This window comes from Paramormyrops kingsleyae, chromosome 5, assembly GCF_048594095.1.
Source record: "Paramormyrops kingsleyae isolate MSU_618 chromosome 5, PKINGS_0.4, whole genome shotgun sequence".
In the NCBI taxonomy this organism is placed as follows: Eukaryota; Metazoa; Chordata; class Actinopteri; order Osteoglossiformes; family Mormyridae; genus Paramormyrops; species Paramormyrops kingsleyae.
In genome coordinates, this window is record NC_132801.1 from 12,292,723 (window position 1) to 12,317,892 (window position 25,170).

A 25,170-nucleotide genomic window follows, 5' to 3' on the forward strand; every position below is an offset into this window, starting at 1 on the left:
AGGTTCCAGTGCTCCTGCTACTCAGGCCTCTGCTGCAGTGCTTCTTAACCAAGTCCGTGGGGCTCCCACAAAGTCCATGTTTTTGCTCCCTCCCAGCTCCCTAGCAAAAAATGTGGGCTGTTTGAGAGGGAGCGAAAACGTGGACCGTCTGAGAATGCCCAAGGACCGGATTGAGAACCACTACTCTTCCGTGGCTGCACTCCTAGCCCTAACCACACACCTTACTGTATATCCTCGGAAACGGCAGTGAAGTAAAACCACTCTGCTTTGTGTGTGACCCCTGGTTTCTATTTCAGTTCTGTGTTTGGATTTCAGGTTCCAGATCGCATTTTAATTTGATTTGCGACCCGTGAAGCTGCGCCGTGTGACACCGACTTTCCTCTATCTTTTTAATGTCGTTGGAGTCTAGTGTTAATTACTGTCTAAAAGGCCAAAGACCATCGACGTTGGTGTTAATTAGTGTTTAAAAGGCCGCAGTCCATGATGCACACAGGTAGTGTAAAGGCAGATGTGCCACTCCGGGGGCGTGTACTCCAGAGCGCTGCCCCATCTGCGCGGCGTGTGTCATTGTGTACTGGTGACATGGTGACCGGCCATCTGGCCCGAAGCGGTTCTTCCCTGTTCCGGCATCGGTCAGGCTGACTCCGTGCCTCGCCACGGTAACAGGGTGCGAGCGGCAGGTGTGATTCCCCAGAGGTCCTCGTGCTGAGGCAGGGGGGAGTTAAAACGAGGGGAGTGGCTGCTCCTCCAGGCTGTTAATGGGGTGTTAAAGCCCCTGCCAGCCGTGCTGTCCCGGCGTTCTCTGCAGCTGTCGCACAGCACGCACACACACACACACACACATTTGTATTGATATCTTTGTGGGGACCCTCCATTCATTTCTACGGGTAAACCCTATTCCCATGACAAGCTAAACCCCTACCCAGCCCTAACCTTAATCATAAGTAACCAAACAAAATATAAGACTTTAGGCATGTTTAGTTTCTTGATTGCAGTGACAGATTTTTGTAAAATTGAGTTTTCCCTTGTGGGGACTGAAGAAATGGTCCATGCACACGCTTCAGTCGTGCTTCGCTGTTTTACAGACTGCTGAACTGTGAGCTGTCAGATCTCACATTCGTTATGTGCAGCGGTGACCATAATAATGTGAAAACTTATACTGGGCTCTAGAAGGACTTAACAGGCTTTTCTCTTTTATCATTATAGTGCCGCAGTTTCAGGCTGCACAGGATGGACACCTTACTCCCCGCCAAGCATCCGTGGCAGTGATCATTTGTCACATGCGAGTAAAATCTCAGTCACGTGTTCTCCGTGTACATGACTGTGTTGTTAGTTGAAAGCCTTTGAACCTGGGAGGCTTTTCCGTTCATCCTTGTAAGGTCGGCTGCAGGACAATCCTTTGATGCCTCCTGATCTCTGATATTATTTTAATCCAGCCTTTGCCCCGTAAACACAGCGTTGATTTCCATAACCGTTTGATCTGTTTCATCAAAGCCGTGAAGGCACACGCTTCCACCGGCCACACTGGACTCGTTTCACATTGTTGATGGTTAGCTCTGGAAAAGCTTCATTCGAGAGGCGAGGTGTTTTCCCCCTTATTACAAGGAGGTATAATCAATTCACACCCCCGCAGTGTGCTCTGCTACAGGAGGACCGGCTTGCAATGAGCGGAAAGGAAATACCTGCACTGGAGAAGCTGTAAACCTTTTGCTTTTAATGAAGTTCACTGATGTTTAAGTAGGTAATTCACCCATGACTGACTTCCTCGAAGAAGCAAAGCTCTAAAAACACCTTTGATTGCATGCCAGTCATTAACAGGTGTAATGTTTTCTCTAAAATGGGCTTTCTGCCTGCCTGTGTGTTTGTTTTCTGCAGTCGGGGAGGGAAAAAATCTGATCCCGATGGACCCCAACGGACTGTCTGACCCCTACGTCAAACTGAAGCTCATCCCCGACCCAAAGAACGAGACCAAGCAGAAGACCAAGACCATCCGCTCCTCTCTGAACCCCATCTGGAACGAGTCCTTCGCCTTGTGAGTCTGCGCGGGACCCGTAGCCATCGGCAGCCCGCGGTTCTGTGTGATCGCGTGCTTCACTCGCTCCCCGTGTGTGTCTCACAGCAAGCTGAAGCCCTCGGACAAGGACCGCCGGCTCTCCGTGGAGGTTTGGGACTGGGACCGCACCACCCGCAATGACTTCATGGGCTCCCTGTCTTTCGGCGTGTCAGAGCTGATGAAGTCTCAAGTTTGCGGCTGGTGAGGATGAACTTCCCCTAGAAGCACTGTAAATTGACATTGTCTTTGCCCTTTCGAAAACATGCAGATGTGCACAAGGCACCATGAGCAGCCTGCGGTGTCCTTAACAACATCTGTGCAGTTTACATTGCTGTATTTACTCAAATATCCATGTTTTTCAAAAGAGAGCCGAGTTTGCACAACAAGATCTTTCAGCGTGGGGAGTCTGTTTGCTCATTTCTTATCTTCTCCTTCCACTTTTTAAATCGAACCCACCCCTTATTTTTTATTCGTTAACATTTTCCCTAATCCTATAGGTGGATTTGCTTGGCCTTCTCACTCCTTATTGGACAGTCATTTACATCACTAGGGGCCCTGCACGCGGAGGCATGCTAAAGTTTTTGTATCGATTTGCATAAATTAGGCCTGAGAAGTTATTAACCTACCTATATTTCTCATCCTCTAATCAGTTAGAAAAACCATTTATTGTGTTTATTTATGGTTATGACTTCATTTGTACTTTCAGAATGAATGTCTGCCTTGCAGTACTATATCAATAAGTCTGATGTCAGTGCATATAAGTCGGTGTGAATGGAGTATCTCTGCCCTGCTCCCTTGTACCGTTGCAGCTGAGAGCTGGAGTCGTGAAAGGTGATGTACTTTACTGCTGGTAGAGGCTGAATGAGATGAAGTCACATGACCCCAGGCTTTAGACCAAAGTGGGCATCTGGACCTTGAGGCATTAATAATCTAGGCAGGCGGGGGGAGCCGTCCTCCCACGCTGGCTGAGACCTGTGGCCTTCTTCCATGATTTGCTCTCCGTGAAGTCATTCGCTTTGGTGGCGTGTGTGTGTGTAGGTTGCATGTTCCTACTATGTTTCTTGTGGTAGGCTTACTGTGTGTCCCCGTACTGAATAAGGCTTGTAGTGAAGCTTCCTGCTTATAATTGAGACTTAATCACCGACGCCTGACGGCACAATCACCAGCGGCCTCCCATCGGCTCCCATGTCAGCCCACAGCTGTGCACGAGGGACACAGTGACAGTGCCACACCATCCCACTCTCACACCACATTCCCAGGTTCATCTGGGGACAGAATTGCTTTGAAACCGATATAATCATAAATATTCTTTTTTCGTTTCATATCTTAATCACACCTGCAGGCAATATAATTTTACCATTAACTCCTGTATGTAGCAGCATAATGAGCTGTGCACCCCCTCCCATATCCTGCACCCCCCCCCCCCCCAGCAACTGCAGTGATGAACCTAAAAACCTCAAAGGGCATTAATAACGAAGATGGTCTCTCTAGACCCCATCCTGATCCCTACCTCGTTTCTGTCACCCAGGTACAAAATGCTGAACCAGGAAGAGGGAGAGTACTACAACGTACCCATTCCTGACGAGACTGACGGCAACATGGAGCTCCTGCAGAAGTTCGAGGTGAGGCTGGCCACTCAGGCCTCACCTGCAGACGTGGTGTCAGCTGACGCTCAGAGTCAGGACCCTGTCCCATGGGGGGGGGGGGGGGGGGGTTGCCATAGGTCTCCAAGAACCTGTGTCTGTTTTCATTTCCTTTGTCTTGATTTTGGAATCTTCTATAGGTGATTTTACTGTTTTGTTAAGCGGTTTACAAATATTTGCTCTTTTCAGAGTATATGGCCCTTGTATCTCCCCCTGGGTTTGTGTTATGGCTCCCTTACTGTCCAGAGTCCTGCATATGCATTGAAGGATAATGTGAGCTACAGCTCAGTCTCCTTCATATTGTGCTAAATTCTGCAGATATTCACAATAACTCGGTAAGCTCCCTCACAGACCTTATTATCTATTTGCTAAATTAATTGCTGGCCAGGGGCAATCGAAGACCTCCTTGCTAGAGTCATTTGCATTTGTACAGTAGATTGTTTGCCCTGAATTTAAATGGCAGCCTACTTGACATTGGAGCACCCAGCCATACCAGTTTAATTTTCTCGCAATTTCAGTGGCTTTTAGGACAGTGGTTCTCAACCTTTTTGCACTGCGACCCAATTTTTACCATGTCAACATAGTCGCGACCCTGTATCAATTATAGGTCTAAATTAACGCTTTAATCAAGCATGCAGTGCACTCTGCAAATTATGCCAATCAATGTCTATTGCACAAATCTGATTGGATGTGCCAGTGAATTTTAAATTAAGCGTCTTTGGATTGGCAACTTGGATTGGTTGAGTTGTCACTAGTTTTGCGCTAAGCATTTGCAGACCCAAGACCCGTTAATATAGGTTAATTCTAGAATTGGGGCTTGGAAACATGATCATGGATCAGCCGATGAGCTTGCTGTTTTTAAAATGCTTTACATTTCCAACTCTGCCTCGCCACCCTTTCAAAACTTGCTGCAACCCAAATTTGGGCATGACCCATGGGTTGAGAATCACTGTTTTAGGAGAACCTGGAGTCCAGCTTTGTGATGTTTCTTTGTGTACTGAAGAGGTTAAGGGTTTCAGGTGGGCAGCCCCCAGGTAAAAGGTGACTCATCCTATTGTCCACCCTGAGCCTTCAAGAAGAAGAGATGACCTCTTACAAACCAGCTGACGTTTGTACCCCAGCAGTCTATCTGCCTGCAATAAAGGTGGAATTCAAACTCCAGAAACCTTATGTGCAGACGTTGCTGCACAATCAACTCATGGACACTTTGCTGCACGATGATCTCATTAGGACACTTTGCTGTAGACTCGTTGCGTCCAAAACACATAACATTTCAGTGATTTGGGATGAGTTTTATCCTGCTGTTCCCCTCCGCGCTGAAATTTGAAAATTAATTTCATTAATCTGAAAATTAATAGGTTCACAATTCAAGTATGTCTGGGAGGAGATGACTCAAAGCAAAGTCTGATTATTGTAGCGCAAAAACAATGAGGAAAGAACAATCAGCGTCTGCGTTATTAGAATGTAGCCGGATTAGAGAGTGATAGGGAAGAACGTTTCCATTGTTTGCAAAGCCCCTAAGTCTACAGGGAGGGGAAATGGAAGGGGTGGCAGGAGTCTGCTCCACAGGAGTCTAGGATAGAGAAACCCTGTCCTTATAGCACATGCATCATTCCCACCCTCCTCAGGGTTAGTCCCACTATTCATATTCTATTGTAGCCTTGGAGATCACCAGTCACCCAATGTAATGTGTCTGCATACTTTAGCCCAGTGTTTCCCAACCTAGTCCTCGCGGAACCCTGGACAGTCCACGTTTTTGCTCCCTCCCAGCTCCCAGTCAATCAGGAACACCGAATACCTGGTACAGGTGCACTGAGAGGAAGCAAAAGCGTGGACTGTCCGGGGTTCCCCGAGGACCGGGTTGGGAAACACTGCTCTAGCCTGTCCTTTAGTAAACAGAAAAACTGCATTGATAGATGTGGCATTTGTGCCTTTATGCATTAATTACCATCATCATTACAGCCCCAGTCCAAACACCAGCCGTTGCGTTGAGGCAGTTAGTAATTGCTTAATAACTCAAAGATTCCTGCCACAACTCCGAGAGTGCAGATGTGGAGAGAGATTGCCACTGTACATTCAGGCCCATAGAGAGGATGGATTTCTATGGTCCAGAACATAAATATTAAAAATGAACATGGAGCCTTGCCCTAAACAAAAAAGCCAGATTTCAGGAATGGAATGAGCAGGCTTTGTCTTTGTGCTTCTCGCTGCTTGTGCTAAGCTGGTCCTCAGGAGTCTGGCCAGATAGATCCATTTTAGAGGCATCATGCACGCACCACGTAGACACGGAACGCAACTTCGGCTGGTTGTAATTCAGCACTCGAGCTTCATGCTTTTCATTCACCTGTCGGCAGTTTACAGTATCAACAACATCCATCGATGTTGCAGTCGTGTTTTCATACCAGCCATGCAACCACAGGCCTCGGATGAGACTGAAAGACAGACCCCCTGCAGGATAAAAATGGGATTATTTAGATATCCTCTGTTCCTGCCTCCTCCGAGTCCTATAGCGCTATAATTTTTGTACAAGCATTAATGTCCTGTCATTTCTAATGCTGCGCATTGTGCATGACTGGCCGTAACGGGCAAGATTGAATGCGACTGCGTCTAGCTGAGTTTCACGCCAAGCCGGGTGAGGCGTCGCATTTTAATGGTTTGGGCTGGATGCGAGCAGAGGTCCCCGGTGAGAGGCGTCTCAGCCTTCCTCTGGCCCGTCTCACCGATCCTCCCGCAGGCTCCGGCGTCTCCTGCCAGCCCGTTAACATCGCGGGGGGGCGGGGGGGCACCTCCCGGGGACCTGAGCCGTGGCCACCTGAGCCGTTGCCATGGCAACCGCCTGTCTCACTGACCCATGCTGACGCAGCGGCTCGGTGGCAAGAACCGCCCCCCCCCCCACCGCCACCCAGCACCCTCCCGGCCAGCATTAGTCCCCTCCCCGCCTCCCTGCGCATAACTGGGCCACAGCGGTGCCATTTTGTCATTCCCCTCAAACATTCCTCGTGCTGCGTAGGACAGACACAGAGATAGGGGGCAAGGACAGCTGCCATGCGGGCTGTTATCTGACTGACGTTACACTGGCACACAGCAGCGAAGCAGGGTGTGGGTATTACAGCACTGTAATTAGTGATTAAAGTCGGACCATATTCAGGGTAGTGAGAAGGTGAGCTGCTAATTCGCTAATAGGCTAACGCACTGTGCCTCAGAGGTGCACGGCTGGAATGCATGGAGAGGAGTGGTTAATTATGTATTACGATAATGACTAACCTAAACCCACCCATCACAGTTGCCACACTCCCCTCCCCTTTGGATTTTACCTTCAGGGAGGAAATGAGGATGCAGATCATCGTGTCCCCTTACGCAACACTCCTGCCCTCCCCCCATTTAAAATGGAAATGCAGTGTGGTGATATCTGGAAGGATCACATGCACATGTCGCGTGCATCTCAGGGTACACAGCCTGCCGTTATTCACGACATCAGGGCAGGTCAGCGGGAACCGCCGTCACCCATAAAGGAATCTTCTGATTGACATGTCCTAAGTGTCGGACTGCTCCCTCTCCCCTGGAGCACTGGGCTGTACATTTCATTCCCGTTCCTGCTGCATATGGAGTCAGGCTTTACACAATTCTCTGTGTCCTTTGTGGCCCTCAGATAGACAGTTATTAAAGTAGCTTTGACACCTTTTGTTCAAGAAAATCTTCGACCCCAGCTGAAAAGAATGACCAAGAGTATGGTTATTTTGTTTAGTTTTACTGTAGTGACACTGCAGAGTGAGCGAATGTGTCATTAAGGTGTTTATTATTATTATTATTATTATTATTATTATTATTATTATTATTATTATTATTATAGCATAGTATAGTATAGTTAATATTATATTACTAACATGATGGATGGATTTTTACTGTCATCATCAGTGTTTTTGAATTATCCTTGCATCATTGGGGCCGGCTTCAGTTACCATGGAAACAGGGCCCACAAACTAAGCAGTGTGAAGTCATCGACGACACCTTTCCAGGAATTCTCACCAGTCAGTGGACTTGGAAAAAGAAAGACTCGGACTGACTTTTATCCCGTGAAGTTGCTCAGCAAAGCTGATGCTCAAATGTTTATGGGAGCCAGTATAAGACTTTTTACACCTGTAATCCTCAGTGCAGTGATTACATTGAGTTTGGTGTAAAACTCTGGTTCTTCTTCCCAGCACTGAGAAAAAGCTGTCCTTCCAGACTAATATAGATTCAAGAAGTGCAAGTTACAAAGTCAGCAGAACACAGAGCTATTCTGTCACGTCCTGTGTCTGCGTGTTTCCCCTTCTCTAGTTCGCTCCAGGACCTGCATGACCTCAGCTGCCCCGACTCCTTCCCCTCCGTAAACCTTACTAATGTTTCAGTTTCTCTTCTGTCTCTTCCAGGACTGCCAAATTCATTTCCACTTCCTCCAGGTATCTCCTCTCCTCCCCTGCTCACGCTCCCTCCCTCTCTCCCTGATCCCAGCTTTCTCCGCGCACTCCCTTGATTACCCTCTGCCTTGGTGTCCTGTGTCCCATTCCACACTCTTTAACTCTCTGATTGTTTGTAAGTAGCCCTCAGCTACTGCAAATATATCCAATTTACTAACAATGAATGGAAAAGCTGGGTTACAAGACGGGTCATACCAAAGCTAGCAGGCAGCGTGGCTAAGAGGAGAGAGACTTATACAGATAAATCCCACGGTGGACCCTCACTCGTGACGGCTTTAGCTTCTGAGGTGGGTCGCGGGAAAATGTGTGAGGCTCCATCTCCAGCTCCTTTTAACATTACCACTGTCTTAAGATGTTGACATACCATCTAAATCCTGAAGGGGGAATGTAGAGAAGAGTGGTGCTCATGATGTAAACAAGCTGCCAGCAAAGCCTGAGGAACAGGGAGCAGCTAAGGAGACGCTCTGCAAGGTGTCTGCGAAGACGGACCCCCGTCTGAGATGTGAATGTGGCCCATTCGGCTTCACGGTGCTGGAGATCCGTGCTCGTTACGATTGACTTCCCACACATATAATGGATCTCTGTGTTATATTAACACTCAGGTCCGGTTACTAGTCGAGTGGCAAAACTGTTCCCAGGTCAGGTCCCCAGGGCGAACAGGCACTAGCACACCGGGCTTGCCCCCCTCCCAGGGGCGTTTCTGATATTGTTAGTAAATCTCTGGCACTTTACCTTATCCCCGTGCACTCTCCATCCGCACCCTGCGTCATGTATGCCTCCATAACATCTTTCTTGGAGTTCCTGGCACCCTCACGAAAAAGGCCCCCCTCCCTCAGGGCAGGCCGCCGGGGGAAGATTGGCGCCCTGGTTTTTATCAATCCACCGCAGACTCAGAGTACAGAAGGCCTGCCCTCAGAATGCAGGCATGCTGTCAGTGCAGGCATGGGGGTTCCATGCTGTCTGTGCTGTGTCTCCCATGTCTGTGCCGGCTCACCTGGATGCTGCTCCCATCATCAACTCCTCATCTAATGATGCACGGGGATAGTTGTGAGCCTCGCACGTGCCGCTGTCCTCCTACACCTGGTGATCACTCACACCCAACCCACACGCTGTCACCGTCACTCTGCAGGGCGGCTCTCATGGCCGTGAGCATCTCGACCTGCTTTTCATTCCTGGGTTTGCTACCAGGAATGAAACAAACCCAAGTGCAATAGTTGGTAGGGGTTGAGTTTGTGCCAATATTAGCCAAAGGTTCAGAAGCATGTGGCTGTATATTTGATTGAAAGTCAAGAAATGCAGTATTAATACCAGTGACTTTTAAGAATTAATACCCAAATTTATCGTCATTTTGTTTTAATGTCTGTGACTGTTCTTATGCTGTAAAGTGACAAATATGGCTGTATGCAGGCTCCAGGTTGGTACTGTGCAGCGTTCTGTGTCCTGCTTCAGGTGCCGCTCGCTGCAGCACACATCAGTTACTCTGTATTTGCAAGTATACTGACTGTTCAGGGCGTCATAGACACCTCCCAGATATAGCATCGCGCTCTGTTTGCCTCAGAAGAGCCTCCGTTCGCCAGGGCATGAACTCGAAAAGTGTGGCCGGTGCTCCCCGGGGATGCGGGTGCGGGCCGTCATACGCGGTCACATGGCACGCGGTCACATGGTACGCGGCTGAGCTACAGACCCTCAGCAGTGTTGCAGTTCTTCAAATACTCAAAGCAGCTTCCAGAACCTGCTGTCACACTACCTATTTTGAATCATCCACTACCCTCCACCCCATCTACCTACAGGAGAAGTCCAGTAGGGATCCTTGCTTTCACCTGGATTTGTCTGGTCAGTCTGTTTCAAGGAGAGAACAGGCATTTATTTATAGTCTTTAGGACAGCCTGCTGTCATTGACGGAATGACTTGCCAATCATTTAGTAGTTTGGTATTTTTTGGCTTTATGTGTATAGAGAGCTTTTCCCTCCAGATATACAGATTTCCATGCTTCTTGTAGAAAGTTTCCTGAAGTGCCCACAAGGTGGCAGCATAGCACTGCTAATTTTCCAAGCCTTGCTGTTCAGGGGCAGGATGCTGGCAATGTGTGATTTCCGTGGCTTTAATGTCTGGTTCTGCCATTAGATATGACAAGTGCTCGCTTCCTGGAGTTTGTGAGGCAATTTCAAATAAAGAAACTCCTGCTGAATGGCCGCAGCTGAAAGGCCAGTGTATTTGCTCTGGGGCGGAATCACTAAATCCTGCATATCCTGTTGTCAACACCTGACCACTGTCAGCTGTGATCAGCAGAAGTTGTACGTTATGAATTCCTGACCTTTATTAACTCTGTTATTTTCTACTTTTAACATTTAACCTTTAAATTGATATTTGTTGTCTTAAAATGTACCATGGCAGAGTATGTTTGATTGCTATGCAGATGAGTAGTCTGTAGTCGTAGTGACATTTCGAGGGGCTGCAGCAGAGCTTCAGGGATGCAGGATAATCTTTACAGGCATCACTCAGTTCATCCTCTGTGATCCCCCAAGATCTTTGGCTTCTCCTTACCTTCTAGGCACTACTGCATGAATTTAGAGTTGGAATGAAACTCAAGTTCAGTGTCCCCCCCCCTTTTCTTGGGGCTTCTGTTCTAGCCCAGTGGAGGAATGGCATATGGGGTGGGGGGGGGGCAGTTATCAATCTATTGTATAAACAACTGATGTGATGTACTGGCTCTCATGTGAATGTGTAATTGAAGCAGCCACTCCCCCCAGGGGGGGGGGGGGGGGTTAACCATACCCACTGGCATCCTCGTGTAAATAAGTCGTGACAAGTGCACCCACCCCCACCACCAGAGAGCCAAGGTGCATTTGGTAGACGTCCCCCCGTTAGCCGCGCAAAGTGCTCTAAGCCACAATTACCCGCCTGGTCCACTCCCTGCGGTCACGGTACTGAAATAAGGAGAAGATCATTGCTGAGAATCGCTCTTCCGGGAAATGATTTACAACAGCCGCTCGCCTCCCCCAGCATCCTGTCTGCCTCCCCGTTACCATGTCAGCACCTGTTACCATGGGAGAAAGTTAGCTGGGTCCTCTTCTGGCGGACCCCACAGTCGAGTACCTGCTCCGTGATGTTGCTTAGGAACGTGCTTGTCTTGTTTTAAAATACAGGCCAAAGCTAATTGGCTGTGTTGCGGGGAGGATGGCAGCCTGTCGTTATCTCCGCTGGATGGGATGGGACCCCCACGGATGGTGGGGTAGATGGCAGATTGTTGCACCACATGCTAAGCTGGAGATACCCCGGGCTGCGGGGACAGCTCAGGCAGGCAAAACGGCCTTTATGAAGTGACCTCCCACGGCCTTAGCCTGTGTAAGAGTGCTGTTTGGAGTATGCTTGCTGTTTTTATAGTGTTTAATTCTGAAAGTAACTGCAGAGCTGTTTAACGGCCCGTCGCGGATGCAAATTCCCCCACTCTCCCGGAAACTCCAGCCATTTGGCCCGTGTCTAGTTTACACACCTATCGGGTGCGAATCCTAGGAACATGGTAGGGAATCGGGATGCCGTCGTGCCGGAGTGTGTTTGACGGCAACGATCGTATGAAATGCTGACCAGCTGACGTGTGATTTCAGGTTGACAGTGTGGGAGCCATGGATAAGGTGGGTCTTGGCTGAAATATAGCTGGTTTGCTGCTTTCTCTTTGCTTGGGCTTTGGTTTGGTCTGGTCTGGTGCGTGAATCTGGTCTGTGCTCTCCATGCGTGTGGCTGCTAAATTAACCCAGCCGACACATTTAGACGTAACGTTCCCTCCGCAGCTCCTGGGTAAGCCCGGGCGTAGGAGGGGAAACGGACCTCCCCGCGTCGACAGTGCCCGCACGCCTCTCCGGCCGACAGCTCGACGACGGCCCCACGTGTGCCATGTGTGTCCGTGCTATGTGTTCCGGCAAAAGCAGGCACACTGAGGTGCCTAAGCAACCCGTGTGCCGTTTCCTGATGTGTGCCGTGCCCATGATGTGTGCTCTGTGCCCTGATGTGTGCCGTGCCCTGATGTGTGCTCTGTGCCCTGATGTGTGCTCTGAGCATGCACTGCACTTCCGCCTATTCCTGAATATACCTACTGATATTAAAGAAAAATACTGTATTTTCTTCCTGACTCATTCTTCACAGAGCTGCTTTGTTCTTCTAAAGTTAGTATCAAGTGATTGTGATGAACTAACATTCTCTAACACTGTCAATCCCAAGACGGTGCATGCAGTATGCTAGGTGGATAGATGATCTTTAAATGAAGAGCGAGGGGTAATTTTCCGGCAAATGGCTGCAGTGTATCTGGTGGAGGGTCGGCTGACGTCCCGCCCTGACACTGAAGGCTGAGGATGGGTGAAAATGGGATGCAAACAGAATGCAGATGAATGCAGCCTCACTGCCATCCCCATAAATATATAAAATATCCCTGTCGAGCTTTTATTCTCACACCTGACAGCTATTCATCAGACATGATGTAATAGTAATTTTTCGTTAGATGCCATTTAGATATTTTAATATTCTTGCATTCTATGCATTTTTTTCCAGTTAAAATGTCCACATCATGGGACAAATCGTGAATTTAGCGTCTTTTCTATTTTTAGAACAAGCTTTGAAACATTGCACACATGCAGGACACCCAGTCTGCCCTCTAATGCGAGCAGCGACCCTCCGTGCTTCCTGTGCCAATAAAACAATGCTGTGGAATCCAGCAGATAACCGCACATAAGGGCTATTTTCCACTTTTTTTTTTCGTACCCTCCTTGCAAAATGGCAAACCGCCAGCGTCAGAGCATGAAAAGTGTTTTTTTTAATTTTTATTTTAAAAAAAACAAACAAACAAAGTCAGGATGGATGTAGTAGTGGAAGAGACCCCATTTCTCCAGCAGTAATTGCTCACGCAGGCCAGTCATTGTTATCAAGGTTTCGGGTAGGACCTCCACCCGCCGGAGGCAACATGTTAACCATATTCAACCCCCGACGGCACCCCATGAACCCCCCTCCCACCTCCTCTTCCAGCACCCTCGCCAACATCTCACACGCTGTGGAAATGCTGATACAGTGCAGGACCTCTCACGGCAAGAACATATCCTGCACCTCATAAAATGTGCTTAACGCCCATTTTCCCTGTTCTTTTTTTTTTAACCATGGAATGGTTGCAGTTTCGCTTGCGGATTGTGCATTACAGATATTTGCAGCGCGTGGCCATGTCCTTATCGTGCCCTGTACCCAACTGACCCTGTCATTGCCGCAGAAAGCCAGACTGGGCCCAGGCAAGAAGGTGTTCGAGCCTTCGGAAGACAACAGGACCAGGCTGCCATCCAGCAACCTGGACAGGGTCAAGCTCACGGACTTCAACTTCCTAGCCGTGCTGGGAAAAGGCAGTTTTGGGAAGGTAGGGGTGACAGGAGTAGGGATGCTGATCATAACTTTGATTATAATCATGGCTCCTGAGTCAATGATCCATGTTAAAATCTAGGTTTTTGAGAGCGTCCAGTGGCTACGATTACACGTCTCACAATCTGTGTCTTTCTCCAAGGAGAAGCACAGCGCAATAATCTTCCCCCGTATTTTCTACGACTTCCATCTCAACACATGGTCTCACCCTGCCATCCCATTGTCCCTGTCTAGGTGATGCTGGCTGAGATGAAGTCCTCTGATGAGCTGTATGCTATCAAGATCCTAAAGAAAGACGTTGTGATCCAGGACGATGACGTAGAGTGCACTATGGTGGAGAAGAGGGTGCTGGCCCAGCAGAACAAGCCGCACTTCCTCACACAGCTGCACTCCTGTTTCCAGACCGAGGTAAAGACCCACTGGTGCAGATGGATTTCAGGCACCAAGCTAAAGATCATGATTATTGGTTTTCTTGGGTTTGGTGAGTTTCACGTAGAACTGTTCCAAATATGGTTAAAGTGGTTTGAAACAGCTTTGGCTCAAAACATCCGACTTTTTTCCTGTTAAACCTAAGAATTTTGCTGGAACGATACAAGAGGTCACAGGTTAGCCTGGAGAGTCCGATAAACCCACTATGGATTAAGGCCACCGGTGTCCCTCCCTGTACAGTCGCTAGGATGATAAGGTTTGACATGTTGGCATCTGTGCCTCCGCAGCGCTTCTCGCTGAAAGAATCGTTAAAGGGCAACTGCATTAAGCAGCCCTACGATGAGCCCCGCAAAAGTCACTAGTTGTTGACCACAGCGTGTCAAGGCGGGGATTCGCTTGCATCGCCCTGCCCGGCCTCATTTAGATGTGTCGTGAAGGTTGGCCAGTCTACTGTGGTCGTGCTGCTCTTCTGTCAGCCACCAGTGTTGTTCTCTCGGGGGATTAGAGACGTCCCTAGATGGCAGGTTAAGGGTATCTTGGCAGCCGAACTAGGTTTTCGGATAAGCAGATGCTTAACACTGCACAAGTGGGTTAAGAGGCTCGATAAACGATGAGAGGACTGTGAGCTGGTCCTGGGGGCACATTATTCAATGCCACTGTGACCCGTGTATGGATGTTATGACAATAAAGCCCACTTGATTTGAGATGAGAGGCTTGGTATTCACGCGCATAATGAACAAACCTCTTTTGTTTTGGTTTATACATATCTGTGTATACGTATGGCTTTAGGAGAGCAATCAGCTCTTCTGAAATAGCACCCGGTAATGTCTGCCTCCGAGCTGGAGGAGCCTCTGTGATCGGCCTGCAAACCTGAACTCCCACTTGACTGAAACACTCATTCATGCTGGGGGGGGGGGATGCGGCCAGCCGCCTCGTCAGCAATAAACAGCCGCGAGTGCTTAGCTCTGGCCGGTTTTCCCAATAAACACTGGGAGCGGGGGTGGCGGGCAGACGAATGCACTGCCTCCCCCGTTACTGAGCTTATACGGCAGTGCATTAGACGTCAGACACGGAAAAGAAGGCTCTGTTATCACACACTGCCCGGGTCTACTCTGAGAATATTGTGTTAGCTTTACGGTGCGGGGCTCTCGGCTGAAATTAAAGCCATAATTCAGGCATCCTGGCTTTTTCCGTTCCCGTGTGCGCTGTCTTTGGGAACCTCGGTTGCTCAAACCTCCATCAGGTCTACGATAAGGCTCATTGGGTGTATTTAATTTAGCTTTTTCCTGCCGTTTACTTCTAAGTAAAAAGACAATATAGGCACATGAGGATGCTTTCATAACACACACAGTGGAAAGCTGTGTTATGATGCTGAAATTGAAAGCCAGTTGTGGTCTGTTTATTTAGTATACAGTGATTATTAACGGTTGGGCCTCTGAAGGTATCTAGGGTCGCTTCTGCTGTAAATCACAGTCCATGATGATCATGTGGATGATATGGCTTTACTCTTTCTCCATTCCCGTCCCAGGACCGGCTGTACTTTGTCATGGAGTACGTGAACGGAGGAGATCTCATGTATCACATCCAACAAGTGGGAAAGTTCAAGGAGCCACAGGCAGTGTAAGAATTACTTTTTCTTCTAGGTCACCATGCAGTCTGAGCCCAACTGACACTTGCTTGTCACTACCTGGTCACCTGACTTGACACTGTAGGTCTGAAGAGCAGTTGCACTAACTTTGGTCTCAATAAGAATGTTCGCTAGAAGGTGTGGTTATACACACGGCTGTGACACATCCATCAGCTGGGTGTCAGCTTATTTCACATGTATCTCTTCAGAATCAAAACCATTTCACACCAAACACAACCCGAAATAGATGACACGGATATGCAAAACAGTCAGATGCGAATCTGATGGATCAAAAACCTTCACGGCAAACACAATGAGAAATTTGTGCAACTAACTGAGAAAAGTTCGCATACCAGAAGAAATTGTCCAAACGATGACAAGCATTAGCAGCAAGTTTTTTTTTTTTTTTCGTTTGAGCAAGCAAGTGAAAAGAAAAAAGGCAACTGTACTGGATACATACTGTTTTAAAAGAACATCAAGAGCTTGGATTTCATACGGTACACAGGAGAATCAAAATTAATATTGAAAACATGGCAGTATCATCTATTACCAGTTAATTACAAGAATACAGAAAACAGCGTATTGTAATTGATTTTTTTTAATATTAATTGTATAAGTCTATAAATCACACAAAAATAAAAATATTAATAGCCACAGTTTAATATAATTTAATTAACATTTAGGCATATTACAAAAAATTAAAAAAACTAAAGAAAATCCAGCATAAACACAGGCAACCAGAACAGCTGCAAACAGCTTAAGATCCTTGTCATCAAATATGACTATAGGCTATAAACACGTACAGATGAATACCAAAATATTGATTCCTTCTGGAGGTTACATCAGGGATAAAGTAATAGAAAAATGATTTGCCTGAAATGCAACACACAAGAGTAAAGCTGTCCACAAAAAATAAAAATGGGGTTTCGAAAAGTTTTGAGCTGGGAACATGGATGCCTATTAAGGCCATGCAGAAAGAGAGAGCACCAGGTTAAGTGAATCTGGTGCTGGAGGGCACACCTTGCTGTGACTGACAGCCATCGTGGCCAATCCTCTGCCTGTCATTGGATGTGGTATTGGAGGGCATGCCTTGCTGTGACTGACAGCTATCGTGGCCAATCTTCTGTCTGTCATTGAATCTGGTGCTGGAGGGTAAACCTTGCTATGACTGACAGCCATCGTGGCTAATCCTCTGCCTGTCATTGCAGGTTCTATGCTGCAGAGATCGCTGTTGGGCTGTTCTTTCTGCACAGTAAGGGGATCATTTACCGGTGGGTGTAATCTGTGGCGTGCTGTTATATATTGCAACAAAAGTCGTTCTGTTTGCAGTTTTATGTAATGATGAATCTCTAAGTAGTATATTGTTCAAAATGAAATGTGTGCCTTTTTATATATATATATAATTTGTATTAAATATATGGAGAATTTAGATGCATTAAGGAATGCATTAATTATTATTGCAGATTTGTCAAATCTTATAATTACTCAGTTATGCAAAACTTGTTTTGTAGAGTGATGAGTCTCTGCTATTCACACCACTGTTAACTCCCTTGTGTTAACTGAGCATTTTCATTGTGTCATTACTCTCCATAGTGAAATAGTTCATTGATTGCATTCAAGCAAACCACACACTCCGTTCTCACATACTCCGTTTGTTTCCTGTATTTTTTTCATTCACCTTAATTACCAGTCTGAACTACTGAGATATGTTTGTTGTGTGTCCGTTTGGACATGTGGCTGCTTTTCTTATGCAGAAACAGGACAAGAAGCAGTGCAATCTGAGAAGCCCAAAGCTTCAGATTATTTTTAAAGGTGAAAGTGAAAACTCTGTGAGATCCTCTCTTTGTGGCTGTCGCGCTTTGCCCGTAGCAGTTCAGCCCAGTTATTCCTCCTGGTTGAGAAGTGGCATGTGTCAGTTACGCAGAGTTCCATGCCTGACTCTAAAGGCTGTGGTCAGTTGAAGAAGGTTATTAATATCCCACTCCAAAATAAACCCAGATTGTCCAGCACCAGCAAAGACTTAGACCCACATTCCTTGTTTTTGCGAGATCGTTCAGTATGACCTTGCTAACATAAATGGCATCGCGTATTGAGCGGTAAAAACATAACAGCTCTTCCTCACTCCTCCTCCTCCTCGATGGCCAGCCTTGGCTGAGATTTCTTTACAGGTTTGTCCTCCTGCCCCTGAGTCACTGTGTCCTGTGGGCATCTATTCTAGGGACCTGAAGTTGGACAACGTCATGCTGGACTCGGAGGGACACATTAAGATTGCAGACTTCGGCATGTGCAAAGAGAACATGATGGAGGGGGTGGCGACCCGCACCTTCTGTGGTACCCCGGATTACATCGCCCCTGAGGTGAGGACAGGCGTGGCCCGTTTTGGGGAGGTGGGAGGAGACCCAAGCTGGCTACCTCACTTCACAGCAGTATCTTTTTTTGACACTGAGCACTGCTGATATTCTGGACAGAGAGCAGCAATACCTGCACTCACGCCAGCACAAGGAAAATGGCCTATCAGCGAGGCTCACTGCCGTTACCCTTGGCAACAGAACTGCGTACCCGCTACAGGTTTATAACCACTCAGTGCATTTCATGCATGGCTTGGTCATTTTTTCAGACCTTTAACCCTCACTTTTAAAGACAAAAGACTGGTTAGATACCACTGTCTGTGTCCTAAATTTCCTTCAGGATCAATAAAGTATCTGTCTCTCTCTTTATATGTTCTGATTATATTGCCCATAGGAAGGACAGTCAGAGAATGGAAAGGAAAAGATGATATTTTGGGTTAAAAGCAGACAGACTGAACAAACTGTGCACTGTGCTTCCTGTGATGTCATCATCATCCCACTGCATCCAGGGTGTATTGATCCCTTTAAAATGAGCTTTGAGGTTGATTGGTGTTGCTGTGAGAGGGACCGCACTATCCAGAACCAGAACTTTGAATGCCATTTACCTCCTTCCTTGAGTTTTCGCTCCTTCCAACGGGTCTAGTCGGTTCTCCGTCAAGCTGTGCCAGGTGTCTGACTGGGCACCTTCCTGTCACCCCCCACCAGGGGGCAGAAACCCTCGGCCCTTTTTATTGCCTGGGCAGTTCTCTTGGGAAAGGACCACGGCAAGTCAGCCCATCTGGGCCAGGCAGCTCAGCACCGGGCCAAGGCACTCAGCTTTTTTGCTCTTTTTTCTTAATTTGACCTATATAGCAGTTTCGGGAGGGGCGGGGCGTATCTGGGAGGAACATGCTGCAGTTTCTGTGCCTGCAGATTTGCAGCAGGCATCTGAGGCACGAGTAACCAGCCGAAAACACGGCCATCAGTTTCCGCTCCATGAATGAAATAGAGGACCCCTAACCCCCCCAACCCCCGTCTGCCTGTTTTATCTTCATTTCTACTCAGTACAGCCGGCTGAATATTTGGGTTAATGCCTTTATCTTGTCTCTCCCTTTCTTTATAATTTCTTAAAGCACTTAAAAGCAGCTTTGAAATCGAGTCCAGCTGAAGGATTTTTCTAATCTGGTGGCTGTGGCTCTGCGGTCCGCTGGCTCCGAAGGGGGCGGCACACACCCTGGGTTTATCTGCTTTCTGTCCCGTCTGGGGTCTTATAATTAGCTTTGGTGAAGGTGTAAAGTAAACCACAACAACCATATTCTGAATATTATTAAAATCGACCCCAGCCATTCATCTCTTCCCGTCGTTATATAAAACTTTCATCTGAATAAGGTATGAACTTGAAAGCAAACGTTGAACCACTGCTAGTTTTGCATTCTCCATGATGAATGCATTTAGAAAACATATTTAAGTTTTTAATTTATATTATTATATATCCCGTAACCCTGGAATGACATATTTTCTCCCACAGTGATTAAGAGAATGTGAGTTGAGCTGTAATCATTTAGAAGCCTTGGTGTCACCTGCTTGACCTGCCACCTTCTTTTTGCACTTGTTTATATTGGGAACACGGTGTGGGATCTATGGGGTGCCCCCCCCCCCCCCCCCCCCCGGAAGCATGTATGGGAGCCATGTATCCCCAGTGGTCATGACGAAAACATTGAGTGTCTGCCAGCATGATCCCGATCTGTCATGCCGCATTCTCTAACGGATCTCTGGAATACGAGGAAGATGCCGGACAAGAAGGTCACACGGTGTCCGCCTCGATCATTGTCACCGTGGTGACGAACGGGTGGGGGGGCGCACCCCCACATGTGGACTGCCTCACACCTCTTGCTCCACGGTTCCTTAAGCTGTCAGCTTGAAGTCCACGCTTCTGCTGACAAAGCAGCGAACGTCCTTGAGGGGAATGTTCTGTCACCTGTGTCCCACGGCCGGCCAGCGGTCCTGCTTTGGGTCTGAGGAAAACGGCACGAAGGGCCGTCCGCGTCCCTCTACGTCCTCCCGGCTTCCCCTCCCGTCTCGCTGCGTCGTTATTAACACGATGCGCGAGCATGACGCATGACGGCGGGAGCCTCTGAAATCCCGCTGCCATGCAGTTGCTATGCAGTTGCCGCGGCCTGCCGTTGATATGAGAAATCCAGGTGAGATGAGGCCGGCATTATGCCGGGAAGGACAGCCTTCATGTGCTTTAAGTTTTGTCTGTGCCCCCAATGGAATGATGGACAGGACGGCACCGAAAGAAAGAAAATTCCCATAAATGATTTTCTACATACAGCGCTGGGGCAGCTGGCTTCAGCTTGGATATTTTTCAGCCCCGAACGGCAGGAGATGGTGCTTCTCCAGCATCGTGGGCACAAGTTTAGTTTGTTCTTTGCACAATCTCTCTTATTTGACTTTTGCCTTTTCTGTTTTTGGCTCATTTCTTAATGGGCAGACAGCGACACACCAAGATTATTTTTGATTGTTTTCGGGGGGTGGAGGGGACAGAGCCTGTTCCCATTATGACCCTGCGAGGGTTGATCCTTATCTTGTGATTTATTCTCTCTTTGTTACAACCATCTGCTCTCTCTGCCCACACAGTCATTCTCTCCATCTGCATGTCATTATGCAACATCTCCACTAGGTTTCTTGAATACACTGTATGGCTCTTTGTGACTGATGCTGCTGCTGCTGCATGAATTTCAGTGATTCTGGAGTTGCCTGGGGGGGTGGGTTAGTGTACCGGCTGTACTGTGGTGTGCACCTCAATCTGCCCCCGCTCCTTCTTGCCCTGTTCCCATGAGGTCTGCTTCATCACCACACCTGCCTGGACATTTTCTGAAGCCCATAAGTGCCCTGCTGTGTGAAGCTGACCCAACCCAAACCTGTAGGTTGATTAAATAGCTCTTGTCAAGCAAGAAGTTTTCCTTTTATTTACTTACCACTTCTACCCAAAGCGATACACCGTCGAGAATGCAGGGTCAGACAGTCCCTGGAGCACCAGGAAATTAAGGGCCTCGCTCCAGGGCCCAACAGTGAAATTCTGCCAACTGTGGGATTTGAACCAGCAACTTTCCGATCACAAGCACAGAGTCCTGACCTCCTGAGCCACACACTGACCTTCGGTGGCTAAGCCTGCGTTACTGCTGTGTGCTGTCAGTGGCCTTTTACACCTGGAAGTCTAATGCAAACTAAGTATTGTTCTTGCACACTGATGCACTACCACAGGACCAGGGCAGAGCTACAAAAGCACCAGGGAGGCATGACCTCAACTCCACCCCCTCCTGGATATCTTTCTCTAATGGGTTTGGCTTGGGAGCATGTGTGCAATAACACACCTGATATCCACCGGGGACAGAATAGCCAGTGCATTTAGAGACTCGTCACTTGGTGAGCCCTGGAAGCAGGTACACCACCAGTTAGCATGAGACAAAAGGCAGGGGCCTTCTAACACATTCACACACACCGCGGGCTACATGCACACACACCGCGGGCTACATGCACACATACCGCGGGCTACATGCACACACACCACGGGCTACATGCACACACACAGCGGGCTACATGCACACACACCACGGGCTACATACATATGCAGATGTACTGTAGGCACATTTTATGTAGGTGAAGAATGACTTTGCTTTGCCCTCGTCAATGCGGCCTGCGCAGCTGTGCACACTCCCTGCATCTTAAGGGTCCCGCGAAGGATGTCTCCTGCCAGGTATCTAGTTGAACAAAGCCACTTAAACTCCATTTTTCCACTGACTGGTCTTCCATTGCATCATTACTCATATATAATTGATGACTTTCAGAGCTTCAGATAGGCCACGTGAATGAGTTGTGTTGGAGGATAACGTGTCTCATGGTTTTGACTGACAGTAGCTTGATGTAACTCACTCGAGGGTCTTTTGCTGATGCCTGAAAGTGGGGCCCATTCTGCACACTCCTGTGTGCTCTCCTCCACACACAGGAAATGGATGCACGTCACTGCTTGGTGGAATTTTCTCTTCTTCTTTTGTTGTGTGTGTTTGAGGCTGTTCAAGTTTACAGTAGATCAGTCACGTATTGCATTGGTTTCACATGGCATATAGGACATAAATAATACAAAAGTACAAAGGAAATGAATAAGAAAAAGAAGCAGTATTTGGCAGAGATCTTCAGTATAATTCCACAGAGGTGAATAAATGGGGAAATGGCAAGTAGTGACTGTGTCAGTGTGCAACTGTGAGTTTGTGCATGCGCTCCGCCTGCTGTAGGGGGGCTGGCGCTGTGCGCCTTAAAAATAGATTCTGTGTAGATGGTAAAATCCTTCTTTATTAAGTTTTGTCAGTTCAACTTCTTTCTGTACCATTACTTACCCTGTTTCCTCGGCCTATCTTGGCCGTTGACTCGTAAAAGGAGGTCTCTTCTTCAGAGTAAGAGCTAATTTAGCCCTGATAGGAAAATCGTTCTTACTACGGGTACTTAATTACACACGTGCAGCCGAAAGCTGGGCCTTTCTTACAGCAGATGGTAAAAATAGTGCAGAGGAAGCTGTACTTTTCCCTATAATTGATGAGGGGTTGTAGACAGAAGAGGATGCTAATTGCTATCTGGGAGAGATTGACTGACTCTTTTAGCGCGGAGGGCATGTGTAGCAATGCAGCGAGGGCACCGTTTTCGCTCGCTCTCCGCTTTATGACGCCCTAACGGGAAGTTCCTTCACAGAGGTGCAGCGTTTAATGAATGCTTGTGTGTTTTGAGAATGCCGTGCTGAAGGTGCACAGAGCATGGCTCACTCTGCTGTTTTCGTTCCCCTCTGCAGATTATCGCGTATCAGCCCTACAGCCGCTCAGTGGACTGGTGGGCGTACGGAGTCCTGCTCTACGAGATGCTGGCCGGCCAGGTTCGTCTCATACAGCCGTCATAATCTCCAAATCCTTTCATCCACCCTCCACATGTTCAAGACCATTGTTCAGTGGAGGATGGCTGTTCATTTGTTTATTGATCTTCTTAAATAATTTTTGTTTTGTTATTTCTGCATATGCATGCATGCACGCTGACATGCAGTAGCTGTTGTACATATACAGTATACGGCATGCTGTATGGGTTTTTTGAACAGCACTGTCTTTCTGAAGATATATTTTTAAATACAATAGTTACCAGCATGGTAAACATGACCTTATGATACCACAATAGACCCTGCAGTAGACTAACAGCCCATCCAGGGAGCCCTCCACCTTGTTCCCTGTGCTTGCTGGAGGTGGATTCTGGGCTCACTATGACATTGTCCTGGATAACTAGATGTTTGCTGGGATGGAGGCTGGGATGGAGGCTGGGACGTTTGCTGAATAGGATTTTCTTTATGAAGAAGAATGCATTCCTTTTGAGTGCTCATTTGGAGTTGCCATAATGAAATAATACCCCTCCAACGGACTGACATCCCATCCAGATTTGGTGAAGCACTCTGTTGATCTATATTCTAATGGAAAAGACTGGGCTCAGGGTGGTAGAGGGGAGTCGGCCTATTGGCCGCCCCACCACAGTGACTCTCGCTCGTTGACTCTGCCGGACTGCATGCGCTCCCACTGCCCCTGCATCTCCTGCTCCATCCTCCCTACTGCTCTCGAGTCCATAAACCATGGTGGTTCACATAGTGTTGGTGTGTTTTTCCCCTGTGCCCGCATATCACAGCACCAAAGGGCCTGCGCTAATGCATTCTATAGTCAGAAGTGCACTCTGCACTCACCCAATGCCACACACACACTCAGGGAGCAGAGAGGACATTACGAGGGGGAAGATTCACAACCCAGCCCCCACCGCCTGCGAACTACCCATTTTTCTGCCCATTATTGCCGCTCTCCACCCTCCAATCAGCTTTCTACATCTTCATTAGGTCGCTGTAGCAAACACCACTCATCACCGGCGTCAACGTCAAGCTTTAAGTGGGCCTCACAGTATCATGAAGTAGAAATGTCATTTTGTATTTCCCCGCACTGCTACGGGGAGCGACCCAAGTACTCGGCCCTCCCCTGCGGTTAACGCTTTCCCTGATTTGGGGTGGGAGTCAGTCAGTGGCAGGGGGTGTCGACCTGTGAGCTGAGGCTCAGGTTAGCACCCGTCCGCCCTCGCTGTGAGCTGTGGGAGCTGTGAAGGTGTGGAGTGGCAGCTGTTTCACACGGCTTTGCACACGGCCAGCTTCACGGTCCCTGTAGTGTCTCCGTCAGGCCGTCCGACCGCAGTCTCACCCTCCTTCATGCTCTTACTGACTACCCGTTGAAATCCTCGTGTGGCTGAGCAGGCCTTCTCTTTCAGGATGTCTAGGTTTTGGGGCTGTTGGTTGTTCCTGGGCACGGTGAAAGGGTTAAAGAGTGTACTGTGGTATATATATGTGTGTAAATATATATAAATCCACCTCTCATGCGAAGGGCTGTTTTTGGCAGAGAGGGCTGTTAGCAGAAGGCTGTTTTTTATTCAGCTGCTCTTCACCAAACACCTTTGGAAAAAAAACCCTGATATCTTAATCCAAATAATACAATAGATGAAACAATCACACATGACTCATTTCATGCAAAAAAAAAAGTGAGCAGAGCATGTTGCTAGATTTTTTTTTAATCTCCTCTAAGATATTTTTATTTTTCTATAAGATCGTTTATGAAAACAGGCATGTAATTTTGGTGATTATAGACTAGCTGGTGTGACCCTGCTGTTTATTACGCATCTAACAATAAACTGAGCTTCGTTCCTGTTGTGGGTTTGCACGCAGAACATGTCTCTGAAAGTCTCTGGTTTCCTGCTTTACATCACAACTGCATTGTTCCTGTGATTTTTCTAAGTCCCCTCCACACACACACACACACACACACATACTCACTCACATACTGTACACATACACACAAATTCACACACACCCATACATATATACACCCATACACACATACACACACATTCACACGCACTCACACACACACATACATATTCGCACACATACATATACACACACACACACACATACATATATACACCGACACACATACTCATGCACTCACACACACACATACATACAGTATATACACCCACACACATACTCATGCACTCACACACACACACATACATACAGTATATACACCCACACACATACTCATGCACTCACACACACACATACATACAGTATATACACCCACACACATACTCATGCACTCACACACACACATACATACAGTAT

At 47.7% G+C, this 25,170-nt stretch overlaps 1 protein-coding gene across 2 annotated transcripts in view; it reads left to right on the forward strand.

Annotated features, from left to right (window-relative positions):
• prkcaa (protein kinase C, alpha, a) overlaps positions 1-25,170 on the forward strand; it is a 151,990-nt gene that overhangs the window by 108,669 nt on the left and 18,151 nt on the right. The window contains exons 6-15 of one of the 2 annotated variants that reach the window (XM_023820852.2): positions 1,876-2,032; positions 2,120-2,254; positions 3,582-3,675; positions 11,759-11,785; positions 13,402-13,542; positions 13,779-13,952; positions 15,502-15,593; positions 16,809-16,871; positions 17,819-17,957; positions 22,771-22,851. In XM_023820852.2, coding sequence (XP_023676620.1) covers positions 1,876-2,032; positions 2,120-2,254; positions 3,582-3,675; positions 11,759-11,785; positions 13,402-13,542; positions 13,779-13,952; positions 15,502-15,593; positions 16,809-16,871; positions 17,819-17,957; positions 22,771-22,851 — 1,103 coding nt within the window. The remainder of the gene's footprint in view (positions 1-1,875; positions 2,033-2,119; positions 2,255-3,581; positions 3,676-11,758; positions 11,786-13,401; positions 13,543-13,778; positions 13,953-15,501; positions 15,594-16,808; positions 16,872-17,818; positions 17,958-22,770; positions 22,852-25,170) is intronic. The other variant, XM_023820861.2, reaches the window with a different exon arrangement.